Source organism: Panthera tigris, chromosome B3 (assembly GCF_018350195.1).
Source record: "Panthera tigris isolate Pti1 chromosome B3, P.tigris_Pti1_mat1.1, whole genome shotgun sequence".
Taxonomy (NCBI): domain Eukaryota; kingdom Metazoa; phylum Chordata; class Mammalia; order Carnivora; family Felidae; genus Panthera; species Panthera tigris.
The window spans coordinates 80,381,065-80,397,975 of NC_056665.1; the positions used below are offsets into that span (position 1 = coordinate 80,381,065).

At 40.5% G+C, this 16,911-nt stretch overlaps 1 protein-coding gene across 1 annotated transcript; it reads left to right on the forward strand.

The window, feature by feature from the left end:
• The first annotated feature begins 516 nt into the window (after positions 1–516).
• Positions 517–15,506, forward strand: COCH (cochlin). The gene is made up of 12 exons (XM_042989504.1): positions 517–553; positions 900–957; positions 1,047–1,094; positions 3,146–3,302; positions 4,393–4,526; positions 5,032–5,094; positions 6,169–6,213; positions 6,300–6,447; positions 9,459–9,562; positions 10,280–10,506; positions 10,676–11,192; positions 13,800–15,506. Exons 2-12 carry the CDS (start codon positions 924–926, stop codon positions 13,973–13,975), a joined length of 1,653 nt encoding a protein of 550 aa, XP_042845438.1. The 5' UTR covers positions 517–553; positions 900–923; the 3' UTR covers positions 13,976–15,506.
• The last annotated feature ends 1,405 nt before the right edge of the window (positions 15,507–16,911 follow it).

Sequence of the window (16,911 nt, forward strand, 5' to 3'; positions counted from 1 at the left end):
GTCACCTCAGCCGCCTGGGCCAAAGCAGAGCCGGGGTTCACCGCAAGGGCCGCAGCTCCGCCGTCGGGAACCGCGAGTGGGGGACCGTCCCTCCCCAGCCCGGGTGAGGCCGGCCCCGCACGTCGGGCAGCCTCCCTGCCCGGAGCGCAGTCCAGCCGGGGCGGCCGGCGCCGGGGACCCCGGGCTCACCGCGCGTGTCTCCAGGCGCGGGTCCCACCCCTGTCCTACACGCGTTCCCACACCCCTAACGCCGGGTCCCGCGGGGTCTCTGGGACTCTGCCGCGGGCCTTCGCGCCTCCCCTAGGGACGGACGCGGCGTCCGGGTGGCCAAGGTCCGCGCCGCGGGGGGAGGCGCCTGGGCGCGGGCCTCCCCCGGGGACCGGCAGGAGGTGAGGGCGGAGCTGGCCGGCCGCCGCCCGGCCCCGGGGCACCGGCTCCCAGCCCCCTCCCCACGCGCCCCCCGCACAGTGCTCATGCGCGCGGCCCGCCCTTTATAGCGGCGGCGGGAGCCGCGCTTTCCGCACTCAGGCGCAGCCGGGCGGATCCGACTCAGGTGCGGAGCCCTAGGCGTCCGGCGGCGGGCGTGCGGGTCCCTGCCACCTGCTTGTCTGAGTCTCTCCTTTGTCGCTCCCAGCTTCTTTCTGTCTTGATATCGCACCCCCTCCTCCGGGCCGAGGTTGCACATCGATGCTGGGTTTGGCTCGATTTGCAGCCAGAACATCGCCTCCAGATAGAGCGCTAGCTCGGGGGCAGCGGCCTCTTAGGACTCCTCCCTCCCCTCCGCCACCCCTGGGTTTCCGAGGGGTGCGGGATCTCTAACGGGAGGCCCGGCCCAGTGTGGTGGGGACGTAAGGGTCTCCCTTCCCGAGAGCCTCCCTTGCATTTTCCCTCTCTCCCAGGACCGAGCAGCCCCCTCGACCACCATGTCTGCAGCCTGGATCCCCGTTCTCTGCCTCGGTGGGTACGCGCTCCTCCCCGCCCCCCTTCCCCTCGCACCAAGCGGGGTGGAGGCTGGGGTGAGCCCTCGCGCTGTGTTCTCTTCGCAGGTGTCTGCCTGCTGCTGCTGCCGGAACCTGCGGGCAGCGAGGGAGCCGGTGAGTTACGTGTTCACGGGTCAGGGAAGCAGGGCTCGGTCCAGGCGGTGGGAGGGGCTGGGGGCCGGCGGGTAGAAGCGCGCCCAGACCGAGTCCCTGGACTGTGGCCCTAGGGAAGGTTCACGGCGCCAAGGTTGGAGCGGCTGTCTGGCGCACCCGTTCCCACAGCCATTCCCACAGCCTGTCTACGCGGGCTTACTCATTTCTCCCGCGCGAGGGGGCCCCTGGTATCCGATGGGGACGTTCTTCCCCAAGGCGCGGAGAACGAAGCCTCCCGGAATCCACTCACCACATCGCGGGAGGCACCTGGCGACGCGATCCTCGGCATCAAAGGTCAAGGCGGGGGAGTATTCGTTGAGTCCCACCAAGGGGCACACTAGTCCCGGGTTGTCCACGGCGTTTGAGGCCAGGGATAAGCCTCCCAGACCCGACTAAAGACTGCGAGAGCTGACAGGGACAGAGAAATGCTATGTCCCACCTTGCTTGAACCCCTGGTTTCTAGGAATAACCTCTATTTATAGACCCATTTCATATTGGAGAGAGTCTAAAAAACAGTTTGTTCCACATGTATAAGTCCGAGTACGGGTGTGTGTGTTTTCTACAATATAAAAGGCAAACTCTTTTTACAAAATCTATCCTTTGTTTTCCTGAAAGGAGGAATCAGGGTAAGACACACTCACTCACTCACTCACTCACTCCCTTACTCAAGTCAGCATTGGCAGCTAAAGGCACAGCCTCTGATGACACCAAAAGTGGTAGGAAGGATTCAGGCTGTTTGATAACAGGTATGGGGCGCATAGGTTTGAGGCTATTGTTTTTGGTAAGGATTTTAACTTGCACCGCGATCTTTAGTGTTGCACAGCTAAGGAGTCAGGATTGTACCTGGCATCCTGCCTTCCCTTCCATGGACATGTACAGTCCAGGGTGCAGCTCAGCACAGAGAGCTTTGGGAAGAGGGTCATTGTTAGAGGCAGGCTACTCAAAGGGGCAGTATGACCAGATAGTATTACTGTCTTGGGGAAAAGGTGCATTTTTGGTTTTTTATTAACATCTGTTTCAAAAAGGTTTGGGTAATCACAATATTCTTGTGTTTGGAAAGGAGTATTTAATAACATTATTCTCAACTTAAAATTTATAGTAAATTGATGAGTTAACATGTGGTATTATATTATCTTGTTACATGTTGCCAATAACTTGTGTCTACCTAACATCTTTTTTAGTACAAACTTCAGTTCCTTATTAGTTGGGTTGGCTGTGTAAAACTTGAGAGTATTGACACTGTTTTCTAAAAATGCATTCACTGTCTGATAGATCTCTCTGGGCAGATTTTGACCAGAAATAAGCAGGTTCAGTTCAGATAAAAATGCTTCATTCCAAAGGGACTAACTTCCCTGATTCCCTGATTCTGATTCCCTTCCCTGATTCTGCAGAAGTTGAGCTGTGTGACCTAGAGCAAATTAACCCCATGGCTTTAATTTCTGCATCTGTAAAATGAATGATTGAGCTAAATGACATTTTGTAAAGTGAAACATCTTTTTACTGGCCTACTTAAGAGATCATTTTAAGACACTGCAGTTGGAGGAAAACTAGTGTAAATGGACTTCCAAAGCAAAGGATGAGACTTGAAGAGGTTTGTGCATGTGTCTATGAAGATATATTCCTCATAGGCTTGGCCCAGATATAATATCGTTAGCTCAGGCAACTGTCTCCACAGTTATCACTGTGAGGTTTTTACGTTTCTAGAATGAACTAATAAATGGTGACTGACTAATGTCATTTTCCAGTTCTGATATATTCCCAGTTATATATTCCCAAGCTCATAAGAACTGAGAAAATTCTCCCATTAGGCTTTGGAGTGGTTGAGGACTAGATTATATTGGAAAGCTGGGTTTTGGCTAGCTAAAATCTGGAATGGTGTGGTACATATGTTAATATTCTTAAGAAGTGTAGAACTTAGGGAGGTAAACCTTCAACCTCAGACCCTAGTTTCCACCTCCCCATCCCCCTCAAAGTCCCAAGAATGGTCACTACATTCCCTCCTTTCTCTTCAGTTCCCATTGCTATCACATGCTTTACCCGAGGCCTGGACATCAGGAAAGAGAAAGCAGATGTCCTCTGCCCAGGGGGCTGCTCTCTTGAAGAATTCTCCGTATTTGGGAACATAGTGTATGCATCTGTATCAAGCATATGTGGTGCAGCTATCCACAGGTAAGCTGAAACATGCCAAGGGGAGAGAAATCCAAGTGTGATGATTTCCTTTCCCTCTTTAGCCACATGGACCCACTATCTTCTTTCTTTTGGTGCCAATTTTGGCCATAGAAGATAGATACATTTTTTTTAAACTTTTTTTTTAACGTTTATTTATTTTTGAGACAGAGAGAGACAGAGCATGAACGGGGGAGGGTCAGAGAGAGGGAGACACAGAATCTAAAACAGGCTCCAGGCTCTGAGCTGTCAGCCCAGAGCCCGACGCGGGGCTCGAACTCACGGACCGCAAGATCATGACCTGAGCTGAAGTCGGCCGCTTAACCGACTGAGCCACCCAGGCGCCCTGATAGATACATTTTTAAGGTTTTCCTGGATATCCATGAAGCACCAGCTACACAAAGTAAGCTTTCTGACTAAAGACAAATTGGATTATTTCTTGGCAGCTAGATTCCTGTGATTTTAGAACATTCCTAATCATGTAATATATTAGTGAGTTTTTACTGTGTGCCAGACATAGTTTTAACTTCCATGAGAACTTGAGAATTGTATAGGGTGGGTACAATTTTATTCCATTTTATAGATGAAGAAACTACTCAGTTGCCAAGGATCCTGCCCACGGTCATCATTGTTAGGCAAGTGCCAGAGCTGGAAATGAAAGGCCAGGTCTGCTTCCAGATCCCGTATTCATCACCCATTCTGCTATCCTACAAGACTTTGTGTGTGTGTGTGTGTGTGTGTGTGTGTGTGTGTGTGTGTGTGTTGTCCAAAGACATGTAGTTAAAGTACCTTAGAAAACTAAGAAAATTATTTGGTGCTCTTAACCCTGAATCTCCGAGCTGCAGGGAATGGGATCTTATAGGTATGTTCCTATCAACATTTAAGAAGTTTGACAGCATAAAACCATTTTTTCCCAGGCAGATGTTGTACCTATGTTAGCACGTTTTTAAAAAGGCCAACAGCATCCTTAGATGTCTTCCCTGATAAACTATTTTCTTGATTATCAGAACAATAGATGTAACATGGCACTATAAGTCAGTCGGATACCCCTGGAAAAGTGTGGGTAGAATATCGGCTGTTTTCTGTGTTGCAGGGGAGTAATCAGCAACTCAGGGGGACCTGTGCGAATATATAGCCTACCAGGTCGAGAAAACTATTCCTCAGTAGTTGCCAATGGCATTCAGTCTCAAACACTTTCCAGATGGTCTGCTTCTTTCACAGTGACAAGTAGGTACAATTACATTGATTTTACCTTTGTGTAAATATTGCCTGACCCTCAAAAAAGTTTTCTGCTGTTCTTAGCCCAACGTCTTTGACTTTGATAGAAAAGCCTGTGATTAAGCCTTGAAAGAGTCAACTATGGGTTAGAATCAGTGACCTGGACAAGCAAAGCCCACTCAGGCCAAACTTGGCTGAATGGAGGAAGGATAATCTTGCTGTTAGAAGGTTGCAATAGAAACTTGTGATCAGAATGCCCTGACACTTACAAGCAACACTAAATCAAAAAACTAGTGAATGAAAATGAATGTGAATTCATTTTTGGTGATCCTTTTAAAATACAATTTAATAGATAAGAATTCATTTTGGTCTTTGAAACTCACATGAAGCAATTACTCATGCAGTTGCCATTACTTGATTACATTTATCATCCCATAGACACCTAAGTTAGATTCATTATATTTTGATGGTAAAGAAGGAAGAGGAAAAAATAGTCTTCTCTTTATTTTAACAGAAGGTAAAAGTGGTACCCAGGAGGCCACAGGACAAGCAGTGTCCACAGCACGTCCATCAACAGGTATGGAAGCTATCTCCTAGTAGCCTGGCACAACATTTAGAAGTTAAAAATAAATGTGTTGTTGATAGCTTTCCTTTAAAAAGTAATTGACGTTGGGGCACCTGCGTGGCTTAGTTAAGCATCCAGGTCTTGGTTTCAGCTCAAGTCATGATCTCACAGTTTGTGGGTTCGAGCCCTGCATGGGGCTCTGCACTGACAGTGTGGAGCCTTCTTGGAAGTCCTCTCTGTCCCTTTCTCTCTGCTCCTCCCCTGCTTGCTCTCTCTCTCTCAAAAATAAGTAAGTTAAAAATAAACAAATAAAAAATAAAAAGTGATGTTAAACACAAAACCAGGGCACCTAGGTAGCTCTGTTAGTTGAGCATCCGACTCTTGATTTCAGGTCAGGTCATGATCCTGGGGTTATAGGATCGAGCCTTGTGTCGAGCTCTGCACCAAGTATTGACCTTGCTTAAGATTCTGTCTCTCCCTCTGCCCCTCTCTCCTGCTCATGCCCTATCTCAAAAATTAAAAAAAATTAAGAAACACAAAACAAATATCTTAAGTTTACTAGTGCATTATTTAAGGAAACATTTTATATTTCAAATTCCTATCCTTCTATTTTCAATTATAAACTCTGCTACCAAACATTCTCTTGAAGTCCTACTATTTCTTTCTGATATAATAAACCATGCCTAGAAACTGGACAAAGTGACTTCATAGCTCCATTTGTCATATGAATAAAAGGAATTCAATGTGTGTCCATTTTAACAAAGGCCAGGAATCTCCTTTCCTAAGATTGTGGCAGTTTTAAAGTCAAAGAAATTAAGAACATTAGAATCTAACTCTTGGCATTTCTGGTCCTGCCTCAATTGTGGGTTTGAGATATCAAGTCCTGAATTGGGGGCAAGGCTTACAATAGTCCTGACTTCTTTGTTGGGGCATTTCTTCCCCAGTCCAAAAAGCTGTGAACAAATTAATTTTTTTTACAAAACAAGTGTTTTTAAGAATGGCACTCCTTGTCACAAGCTTTTCCCCATGTGGGCTTCTTGCTATGAAACTGTCTTCCTATTAATGCCACTGCTTCCTTTGTTTCAGGTAAACGACTAAAGAAAACACCTGAAAAGAAAACTGGCAATAAAGGTAAGAGTCCACATATCCGTTTGGGAAAATAACATTCTCCCTCCCTTTGAAACTGCTAACGGAGAGACATGTTTGGGTTTTCACAGACTGTAAAGCAGACATTGCATTTCTGATTGATGGAAGTTTTAATATTGGGCAGCGCCGATTTAATCTACAGAAGAATTTTGTTGGCAAAGTGGCTCTAATGTTGGGAATTGGAACAGAAGGACCACACGTGGGCCTTGTTCAAGCCAGGTACCAACTTGTTAAAATGGAAAGAGACTTGATGATAAAAGATCAGCCGTTTTAGTGGATACATGTATTTCAGTACAGTATAAACACATAGAGTTGTGGATAGTCTGAATCCCTGAACTGTAAATATAGGATGTAAAACTGCCTAAGCAGACAGGGTAGGTCTAAGTGCTTCCTTTTTGGAATAAAAAGATTTAGAGAATTTGATGACCAGAAGGTAGACTAAAAAGGTTTTGTTGTTCATACAACAAAATTACCTCTGTACAAATTACCTCTGTACATATACTCTGCTCAATTCCTGGTTCTTCTTTGCTGAAGGAAGAAATTATAGGTCTGTTTCTCTTCCCTATTCTGTCATTATTCTTTTAAACATTTCCCGTAGTTCCATGAGTGCAGATCTGAAGCTCGATCTTTTTAATTTTATTCATTTAAAAATAATATTGATGGCTTTTAGGAAAATAATATGCTCACTATAGATAGCTTGAAAAACATATAAAGCACAAGAAAAACAAATTTCCCAAATATGCTCTCCCGAGATAATCACTATAAAATGTTTGATACCCTTTCAGTATTTTAAGAAAATACTTGCTTGTACATGTACATGTCTGTGTGTGTGTGTGTGTGTGTGTGTGTGTGTGTGTGTAATTGAAGTATGGTTGACACACAATGTTACATTAGTTTCAGGTGTACGACATAGTGATTCAACATTGTGGATTATGCCATGTTCCCTGCAAGTGTAGCTCCCATCTGTCACCATAAGATGCTGTTACAATGCCATTTGACGATATTCCTTATGCTGTACCTTTTATTCTCTTGACTTACTCATTTCATAACTGGAAGCCTGTATCTCCCATTCCCCTTCCACCACTTTTTCCATCCTTCACCCCTTTCTGCATAATGTGTTTCTTTTTCAAAAGCTCAAACTATAAAAATGTTTTATGTCCTGTTTTTCATCCCTTTGTATTTTGAGCATTTTACACCACAAATGCTCTAAATCGATGATGTTTTAGAATGTTCCTTTGCATGACTGTTTAACTATTCTTCCATTTTTTTCACCATCGGACATTACATTGTGATTAACATCCTTATGTCACCCTTGTGCCATCTTTGATTAGTTCATTAGACTAGATTTCTAAAAGTGAGATTGGGTCAAAAGGTTCTGACATTTTTAAAGTTTCGGATACAAAGTTCAATTGCTTTCTAGAAAGTTGACCCAGTTTAAATTGCTGTCACCAGTACTACACCTACTAATTTCTATTTCATTTGTTCTTACGTTACGTTTTACAACTGGTTCTTAATTTAAATAGAATTTTTTTGGTATGAGAATTTGGTATGAGAATTTTTTGGTTTTCTACATAATTTATTTGTCCCATATCTTTAAAACAGATGAGTTTATTTCATTGATTTGTAATGCCAATTTTATATGCAAGTTAAGCAAGTCAGTTTCCTTGATCTATAAGCCAATTCTTACATCTTTTCTACAATGCTCTGATAATTGTAGCTTTATTGTACATTTTAACATCCTGGGGGGGCGGGGGACAAATTCCACTCAGTACTTTTCTTCTTACATTTTTTTCTTTGCTATTTGTATCCAATTCTTTTTCAAGATGAAAGCTACACTATTTCGTAGAATCAAACAAGACTAGCTTCTCTATAAACTTTGAGACTTATAGTTTACCGATTAAAAAAAATTTTTTTAACGTTTATTCATTTTTTGATAGAGACAGAGTGTGAGTGGGGGAGGGGCAGAGAGAGAGGGAGACACGGAATCCAAATCAAGCTCCAGGCTCTGAACTGACAGCACAGAGACCGACACAGGGTTCAAACTCACGGATTGTGAGATCATGACCTGAGCTGAAGATGGACGCTTAACTGACTGAGCCACCCAGGCACCCCTATAGTTTTCCTATTTTAGGAAGAGCCTCAGAATAAACTATATAAAGAGTTTATATTTAAGCAGAATAACAATGTAACATTAAGGATGCAAAATTAAGAATAAATCTCATAAATCACAATTGGGATAGTTCAAAGTGACCGTTAATGTGAAAAGGTTATCTACCCATAATATCTGATTTTGTGGCCCAACATTTCACCAGATATACAGAAAGATATGCAGAAGTACAGTCAGTGCTATACTTTTACCTCAAAAATCTTGACTTAATGGCAATTGATAATACTAAGATCTTAAAATTTTGCACTTATGAAATACTGACTTATCTAAAAACCAACACAAATGGTTGTGTAACTGTTTTACTCAACATGGTCTCTAATAAACGTAGTGATAAAAGTGAGTTGAAATCCTTTTACTATTAAATATGGAAAGTCCCAAATATTACAATATACATAATTTTAAGATCAGCGTATGTCAATATCATTTTTTATAACACAAATCCAAAATTATACTACTTGATACATTTTCTTGTTATCTTCTCATTTTTAAAACGTTGGCCTCGGTGTCCTTGAAATTGCCTCTTCTAACCAGAAGCCTGAATTAATAGACCCACACTGTTGAGTGCTTCCATGGTCTCCCACTGGAGACCTCACACCCAGTCACCTTCCACTACTCTGGTGCCCTACTCTGCAGATTTCCATTAAGCCCAGTGCCTTCAGCTAAACCTGGTTTCAGGTGTTCTGGAGCCAGACAAACCTGAATTTAAAGTGCAGCAGTGTTTTGTTTGGCAACCTACCAAAATGCTGTGAGCCTCAGTTTCTTCACTTACATAGTAGGGATAGTAGTTTACACTGTGTAGAGTTAGGATGAAATGAGATGATACATGTAATACGTATTTAGCATATTACCCAGATAAACCCTCAAGGTAGCAATTGTTTTTGTTACATTTCTGCAAGATGCCTTGAAATTTAAGTAAGGATGCAATACTTTAGTTGACTGTACACTATGGGATTAAGAAACTTAGGCATTGGCCAATTTACTTTTTTTAAAGTTATATAATGTTGCTTGTTTTGCCTTTCCAGTTCTCTCTAGATAACATTTTTTTTCCTATTTTTCCACTTAGTGAACATCCCAAAATAGAATTTTATTTGAAAAACTTTACATCAGCCAAAGATGTTTTGTTTGCCATAAAGGAAGTAGGTTTCAGAGGGGGTAATTCCAATACAGGTAAGTAGACTTTGGCACCTGGAATGTAACACAGGAGAGGGTTATGAAGCAGTCAGACATGTAAAACAGTATTAGGCTATTTTATTTAAGCAGATGTGAAACTCTTCCTCTTGACACTGAAATCTTGGCTAGGTTTGTACTTGATCATCTAAGATACTCAATTTATAATGAAAAATATGCCAAATGGTTAATTAATATTGCTTGTTTAAAACAAGCCAAAAAAGTATCGTGATTTATAATCCTTATATTGGATAGAACAGATGCCACTTTAGAGAAGTACATGTTCAGCAAGTTAAAAAGAAGCAAAGATCAACAGACTTGTTTAACAAATGCAGATGTGGCAGAAAGAACTAGCTTAGCACTATAGACCCTCTGAAGGGACATTTCTTGTTCTAAGTCTTTAGAGGTAATCAGTCACTAAGGGGCTAGATAGCAAAAGTACAGAGGTGGGAGTCAGTTGTGTTTCTGATGATTGATGTAAGGTAAGGAAAAATGAGGCTTCTGGGAGGTGATGGGGGAAGTAATGTGGGTTGTGAAGACAAAAAAAAAAATAGATCTGATGGATAATTAAACTTTTGCATCTGATGCGTCTATTATAGAACCAAGTTCTATGTAAGTTAAATTCTTAAACTTTTGGTGTCATCAAGTTGGTACAGGGAAATAGGAATGTCATTTGAGCAGCGGTGCTGCTCCAGCTTGCTTCTTCTTCAAATCTAGGAAAAGCCTTGAAGCATACCGCCCAGAAATTCTTCACAGCAGACGCTGGAGTAAGAAGAGGGATCCCCAAAGTGGTGGTGGTATTTATTGATGGCTGGCCTTCTGATGACATTGAGGAAGCAGGCATTGTGGCCAGAGAGTTTGGTGTGAATGTATTTATAGTTTCTGTGGCCAAGCCTATCCCTGAAGAACTGGGGATGGTTCAGGATGTTGCATTTGTTGACAAGGTAAGGAGGTGAGGGGTCTTTTCTGTTAGGGTAGTTACTCAGTTTTTGGACCTTCAGGCATAGTGCTGACTGGCCCTTATCTGGATTAACTCTGAACGTTCAAGATTTAATGTTTTTATCATTTTTAAGAAGACACACTTTTTGATTCCGTTTATGTCTCCCCCATTAGGCTGTCTGTCGGAACAATGGCTTCTTCTCTTACCACATGCCCAACTGGTTTGGCACCACGAAATATGTAAAGCCTCTGGTACAGAAGCTCTGCACTCATGAGCAAATGATGTGCAGCAAGACCTGCTATAACTCAGTGAACATTGCCTTTCTAATTGATGGTTCCAGCAGTGTTGGAGACAGTAATTTTCGCCTCATGCTTGAGTTTGTTTCCAACATAGCCAAGACTTTTGAAATCTCAGACATTGGTGCCAAGATTGCTGCTGTGCAGTTCACCTATGATCAGCGCACAGAATTCACTTTCACTGATTACAGCACCAAAGAGAATGTCCTAGCTGTTATCAGAAACATTCGCTACATGAGTGGTGGAACAGCTACAGGTGATGCCATTTCCTTCACTGTTAGAAACGTGTTTGGTCCTGTGAGGGATAGCCCCAACAAGAACTTCCTGGTAATTGTCACAGACGGGCAGTCCTATGACGATGTTCGAGGCCCTGCTGCTGCTGCACACGATGCAGGTAAGTTCTTGTCCTTTGTCTGGGTAGGGAACTGAGGAGGGGTTCAGTGAGTTTTGTAAATATAAATGTAAGCATTTATTTTATTGAACAAACACCTATGTAATGGCAATCATTGTTCTAAGAGCTTTACTCAGTATTAACTGACTTAAGTGTCAAACCAGTCCTATGAATGTCATTCTACAGATAAGGCAACAAATTTCCTCAAGACCACATAGCTAGCAAGTGGTGAGGCCAGTATTCAAACCCAGGCATTCTGGCTGAGTCCACACTCCTCACCACTGTATTGTCGGGAGAAGTGCCATGAGAACCATGTCATGTGTCAAGGAAGCATGTTACAGGTGCTTATGTTGGGCCCAAACTTGGAATATATCCCCCCACCCAATCACAATTTATCATAATTTACCATGAACCTATTTGATAATTTATCCTTTTTTAAAAAGTAGTTTTGAGTCTGGCATGAGTTTTCTAAGATGTTAGAGTCTCCAGTAGACTTTAATTCTATTCCATCTAAACTTCCTTTTTAGATTCTTAGTCTTTTTTTTTTTAAGATAATAAAAACACACTCTGATGTTATAAAACAGTATAAAAAGGTCTTCTTTCTCCCTTACCCCAACCTTAATATTACTTTTGGCAAAGGCGACTCATTCCTGAAAACATTAGCATAATGTGTTGCTGAGATCAAATAGGGCAACAAAAAGCTGACGTTCCCTTTCCTGGGATAAAACTGAGTGATTGTGGTCCAATAATACTTAATAAAAAAAACAAAAACAAAAAAAACGCTAACTTGGGAGAGGGGAATTAGCGGCCTTGCATTTTTGTATACTTTTCCACACTTTTCCCTATTTAATTCCTCATGACTTAACTTTTTCCCTCTTACACATTTATTAGCCACTGTTATATACTTTTATATTGATGAAATGCTGTTTAGTAGGGTAGAGAACCCATCCGTGCAACTTAAGCTATATGTTGGCTTATTTATATACATCTAGCTTATTTTATCCATCAGTAGCTAACCTAAATCGAAGACCTGTTTGCTGTCATCCTTCTTAAAAACGTATCTTACTGAACTAATTTGTGGTTAACGGGGTTCAGGCTAAATTAACTGAACTAGATTAAATCAAATATATTTCCCCAATGTAATTAGCTGAGCTTCAGGAGGTTATGCCACACCATTTTCATGAAAATTATCCTTTAGAGATTGTGAAGTGCAAGTTAACAAAAGCCGGAATACAGGTAGGTTTTCAAGGCTAGGTCGTAACTTTTTTAATTGTTTAGCTCTGACCCAATATATAATTACAATCTGGGCTTCAGTCAGTCTACAAGTGAGGAAAATTGAGGGGGGAAACTTTTTACTTGTTTTCTTTTGCCAGGGGAGGAGACGGGAGTATTGAGTGGGGTAATAAATCAGAAATTGTTTCAAGGAGCTTTTACATAATCTAAACCTGCTTTATTTACATCTCAAGTATTTACAATTTTGAGCACTGAATACCATTAGAATGGGGATGAAGTCCTAGAAGTGACTTCAGAAGCTCTCCAAACATAGGAAATTTCACTCAAAAGAAAGATGGTAGGATACACTAAGAATGTGCTAAACAACTACTGCAGTTGGATTGAGGTAAATCAAACTGGTGTAGTTATCACCTTAACCAAAATGTAGTTGGAATACAAGCTGCCTACTGGTGCAAAGGAATGTAGAGGTTATGCCTCAATGTGTAATTAGAAGAAATTATTCCAGCTGCACAGACCCTTTTCTCTTTGGCTGTTTTTTTCACCAGATTTTTGCTTTGGGGTTAGACACTGACCATTTCTTTTTTTACGTTTTAAGTATAGTTTTAGAGAGCGTGTGGGCACACGAGTGCACACCTGAGCAGGAGGTGGGAGGGAGGGAGGATATCCCAAAGCATCCAACGCTAACAGCGGAGCGGGGAAGGGGCAGAGGCATGGGGCGGGGGTCAATCCCACAACTGTGAGATCATGACCTGAGCCGAAACCAAGGGCTGGAAACTTAACCAACTGAGCCACCCAAGCGCCTAACACTGACAATTTCTGACTACTGGTCATTTTGCCAATATAACATACACATCAAAATTGCAAAGTTCTCATTATTCAGAAGACTAGTCACCATTTCCAATGCATGAGCCTTAGAAAACTTCCATTTATGTATCCCAGATTTTGTGCCATTCTTTCATGCTCTGTTATACTGGCTAGGCCTCCAGTCTTAATGATTACTGGAGTGATGATAGCAGGCAGACCATTCTCCTGCCAATCTCAGGCAGTTTTCACCATTTCACTAAGTATGTTATAGTTATTTATTTCTTTAAGAAGTTATCCATCAGGTCATCACATAACTTTTTGTCAGTGATCATGTGATTTATTTGCCAATGTGGTAAGTTATACTGATGACAAACTTTTGGTTTGGGCCCAACTGTTTAGCCATTCTCATGACTGTTTAAACCTAGCTAACCATTTGGTGAAGGAGATTTAATCCTTCAGACATTATAGAGCTTCCTGTCCAACTGTAAACTGAATCATGAAAAATAATTACACCTGGTTGTCTATATAAGCTGCAGCTTGGTTCTAATGCATGTAAAAATATTTTCATTGTAGGTATTACCATCTTTTCTGTTGGAGTGGCTTGGGCACCTTTGGATGACCTGAAAGACATGGCCTCTAAACCAAAGGAGTCACATGCTTTCTTCACAAGAGAGTTCACAGGATTAGAACCAATTGTTTCTGACGTCATCAGAGGCATTTGTAGAGATTTCTTGGAATCCCAGCAATAATGGTAACATTTTGACAACTGAAAGAAAAAGTATAAGAGGATGTAATGTATAAGTCATTTTCTCCTAATACTGAAATACTATATAGCATACTAGGACCAGATACAAAACTATTATATTAAAAATGCCAACAGCTGTTTCAAGCAAATAAGCATTCATTTAAAGCTACTACCTTCTAATTACAATTTAGAATTATTAAACACTCTGCTGAGGCTTCATAATCATGACCCTTATAAACTCTGGAAACAGGAGATATTGTGGATCCGAATCTTAAGAATTCTAAAATGCGTATTAAATGTACAGAGACATAAATTCCATAGCTCAATAAAAGAATCTGATACTGAGAACAAAAGCAACATTCCTTCTCTCATCATTCTGTATTAAATATATAAAGAGAATGAAACTTAAAATAGTTCAACTCAGTTCATGTGTAAGTCATTTTCCCCATAATGGATGTTGTCTTAAAACCAGTAAGAGTTATTACTTAATAAAAAGTTTTAATTATGAATGAAATGGAAGGGAATGAAGTATCAAGCTTCTTTTGTAGTGTATTTTCACAATAACATAACTGAACTATCTCACTGAATAAGATAGAATTGTCTGATATTTTTCTATTTATATCCTTAATTTTATATGTGTATAGATATATTTGGCTTATACTCTAAAAGTCATCCATGTACTGAAAAAAATGTTGGTAAATTTTTACTTACCACTGTAAACATTTGGCTTTAAGGAAAATCACTTATTGAAAATGGAACTGCAGGCAAAATTATTGTAGTTTGACTAAGCAATAAAACTGTTAGTGACTATTATTCTAAGCTGCTTTACTTTTATTATTCCAAGTCCTCGCTTCCTGGGACATGGTAAAAAATCCTACATTCAGTACTTTATGTAGAAAGACCAACCTGAATATTTTCTTAAAATTTTTATACTTATTCATTCAATTGTTTATTGAATGGCTACTGTTTAGGCATTATACACAGCCACTACCAAGTTAAACAGCAGGAGATGCTCTTAGTTACTTGGTTCAACAAAAATGTTTTGTAATTAACATTTTTACTTAAACATACTTGTAAGGTTAAGTTCCTAAGAAAAATGATCACAATGCCCTTAATATAGAGCTCTCCCTTCAGATAGAGGTGTTGTCATCCCATCTTGATTGTCTACAGACAGAACCTGTCCTCCCCCTCAGCCACCTGTACATCCTAGCTCCCTCCCCAAACACACTGATCCTATCTGAAACAACTTACAAGTTGACCTGAAATAGGTGTTAAATGGTCTAGAATTAATACTTATACTCCAGTAAATCTCTGGAGCCCAGGGATTTTATAGGTGTATAAAAGCAATGAAAGCAGCATGTATGGGCAAGGCAGAACTGAAATTGCCTTGGACAATTTTACATAAACATTTGACAAAGTATGGGAAGATAATAAACTGACCCTTTCCTATAAAATACCACATATATCCACATAACAAGAATTTTCATTTAATTAAACAGGGGCACCTGGGTGGCTCAGTCAGTTAAGCGGCCAACTTTGGCTCAGGTCATGACCCGCAGTCTGTGAGTTCAAGCTCCACATCAGGCTGTGCTGACAGCTCAAAGCCTGGAGCCTGCTTCAGATTCTGTGTCTCCCTCTCTCTTTGCTCCTTCCCCACTCATGCTGCCTCTCTCGCTCTCAAAAATAAAAATTAAAAAAATAAAATAAAATAAAAAAAAAAATAAATAAAATAAAATAGGTTTAAACTTTTACACCACAAATTCTTGGCTGAGAGTATCACTCCTTGAAAAATTAAATGAAAACCCAGCCTCCAATCGTCTTTTTTTTTTTTTTTTAAAGTTATGGCTTCCTGCCCAGTGCAGAGCCCAATGCAGAACTTGAACTCACGACCCTGATATCAAGACTTGAGCTGAGATCAAAAGTTGGATGTTTAACGGAGCCACCCAGGCACCCCTTCAGTACCCCTTTAAAACGCTTTTATTTTTATAAAGGACAAAGTTCTGAGTCATCCGAGGTAACCAGGGAAACTAACATTCTGACTTAAAGAGCATTAAGAGCAGAAATGACCCTTTATTAAGTTACTATCAATTATTTTGTAAAAGCAGTAAAGTGTAAAGCACACTTTAGCAGGCATGCCTATTTTTCAAATATGCTATTTATAACATTTAATAAAGGTGTTAAGTGAGATGCTGGTCTTTAGTGGATAATTTACTTTGAAATGTGAGAAAAGTACACAAAAAACATGAAAAAGGCAGAATATGATTAAATATTGAGAAAGTCAACATACTAAAGTTTGTATATAAAAATATTAAACTTTATAAAGCACCATTTAATAGTCAAATGAATAATTTCCCAGAAGTCACAAATGGAAACACACAAAATAAGACTTTCTTTTTGCATCCTTTAGTCTCTTCCAAATGTTTAATATCGTAGAGAAAAACACGACCAAAGTAGAGAAAAGTAAACATATGTTTTAATTTTTATTCATTTCCGTTTCAATACATACCCAGAGGTGAATGTTTATGCACTGCAACGATGATAATCACATTTCAGTTAAACAGTAATGCACTGGTTTGGAATTGCTGCCGGAAACCATATTAGCTTTGGAAAAATTATAATTTCCAAAAATGAGAAAAAATCCCCCTTAATTGGTTAAGTTGAATCTTCAGAAAATCAAAAACAAAACAAAAAAAACTTTAGGAATATTTCTGAAAATTTTTAGTGTTTCAGCAGTAATGACTAAAATGCACACTTGGATTATGGCAGAAGACAAAAGTTCACAATATAAACACAATGTAATTTCTTTTACCGAGTAGGCATCCAAATAGAATTTTGCCACCCTAATTTTTGGATATAACTTAAGAAAAAAATTTTTTTAATTTTTTATTTTGAGAGCGAGACAGCAAGTGGGGGAGAGGCAGAAACAGAGGGAGACAGAAT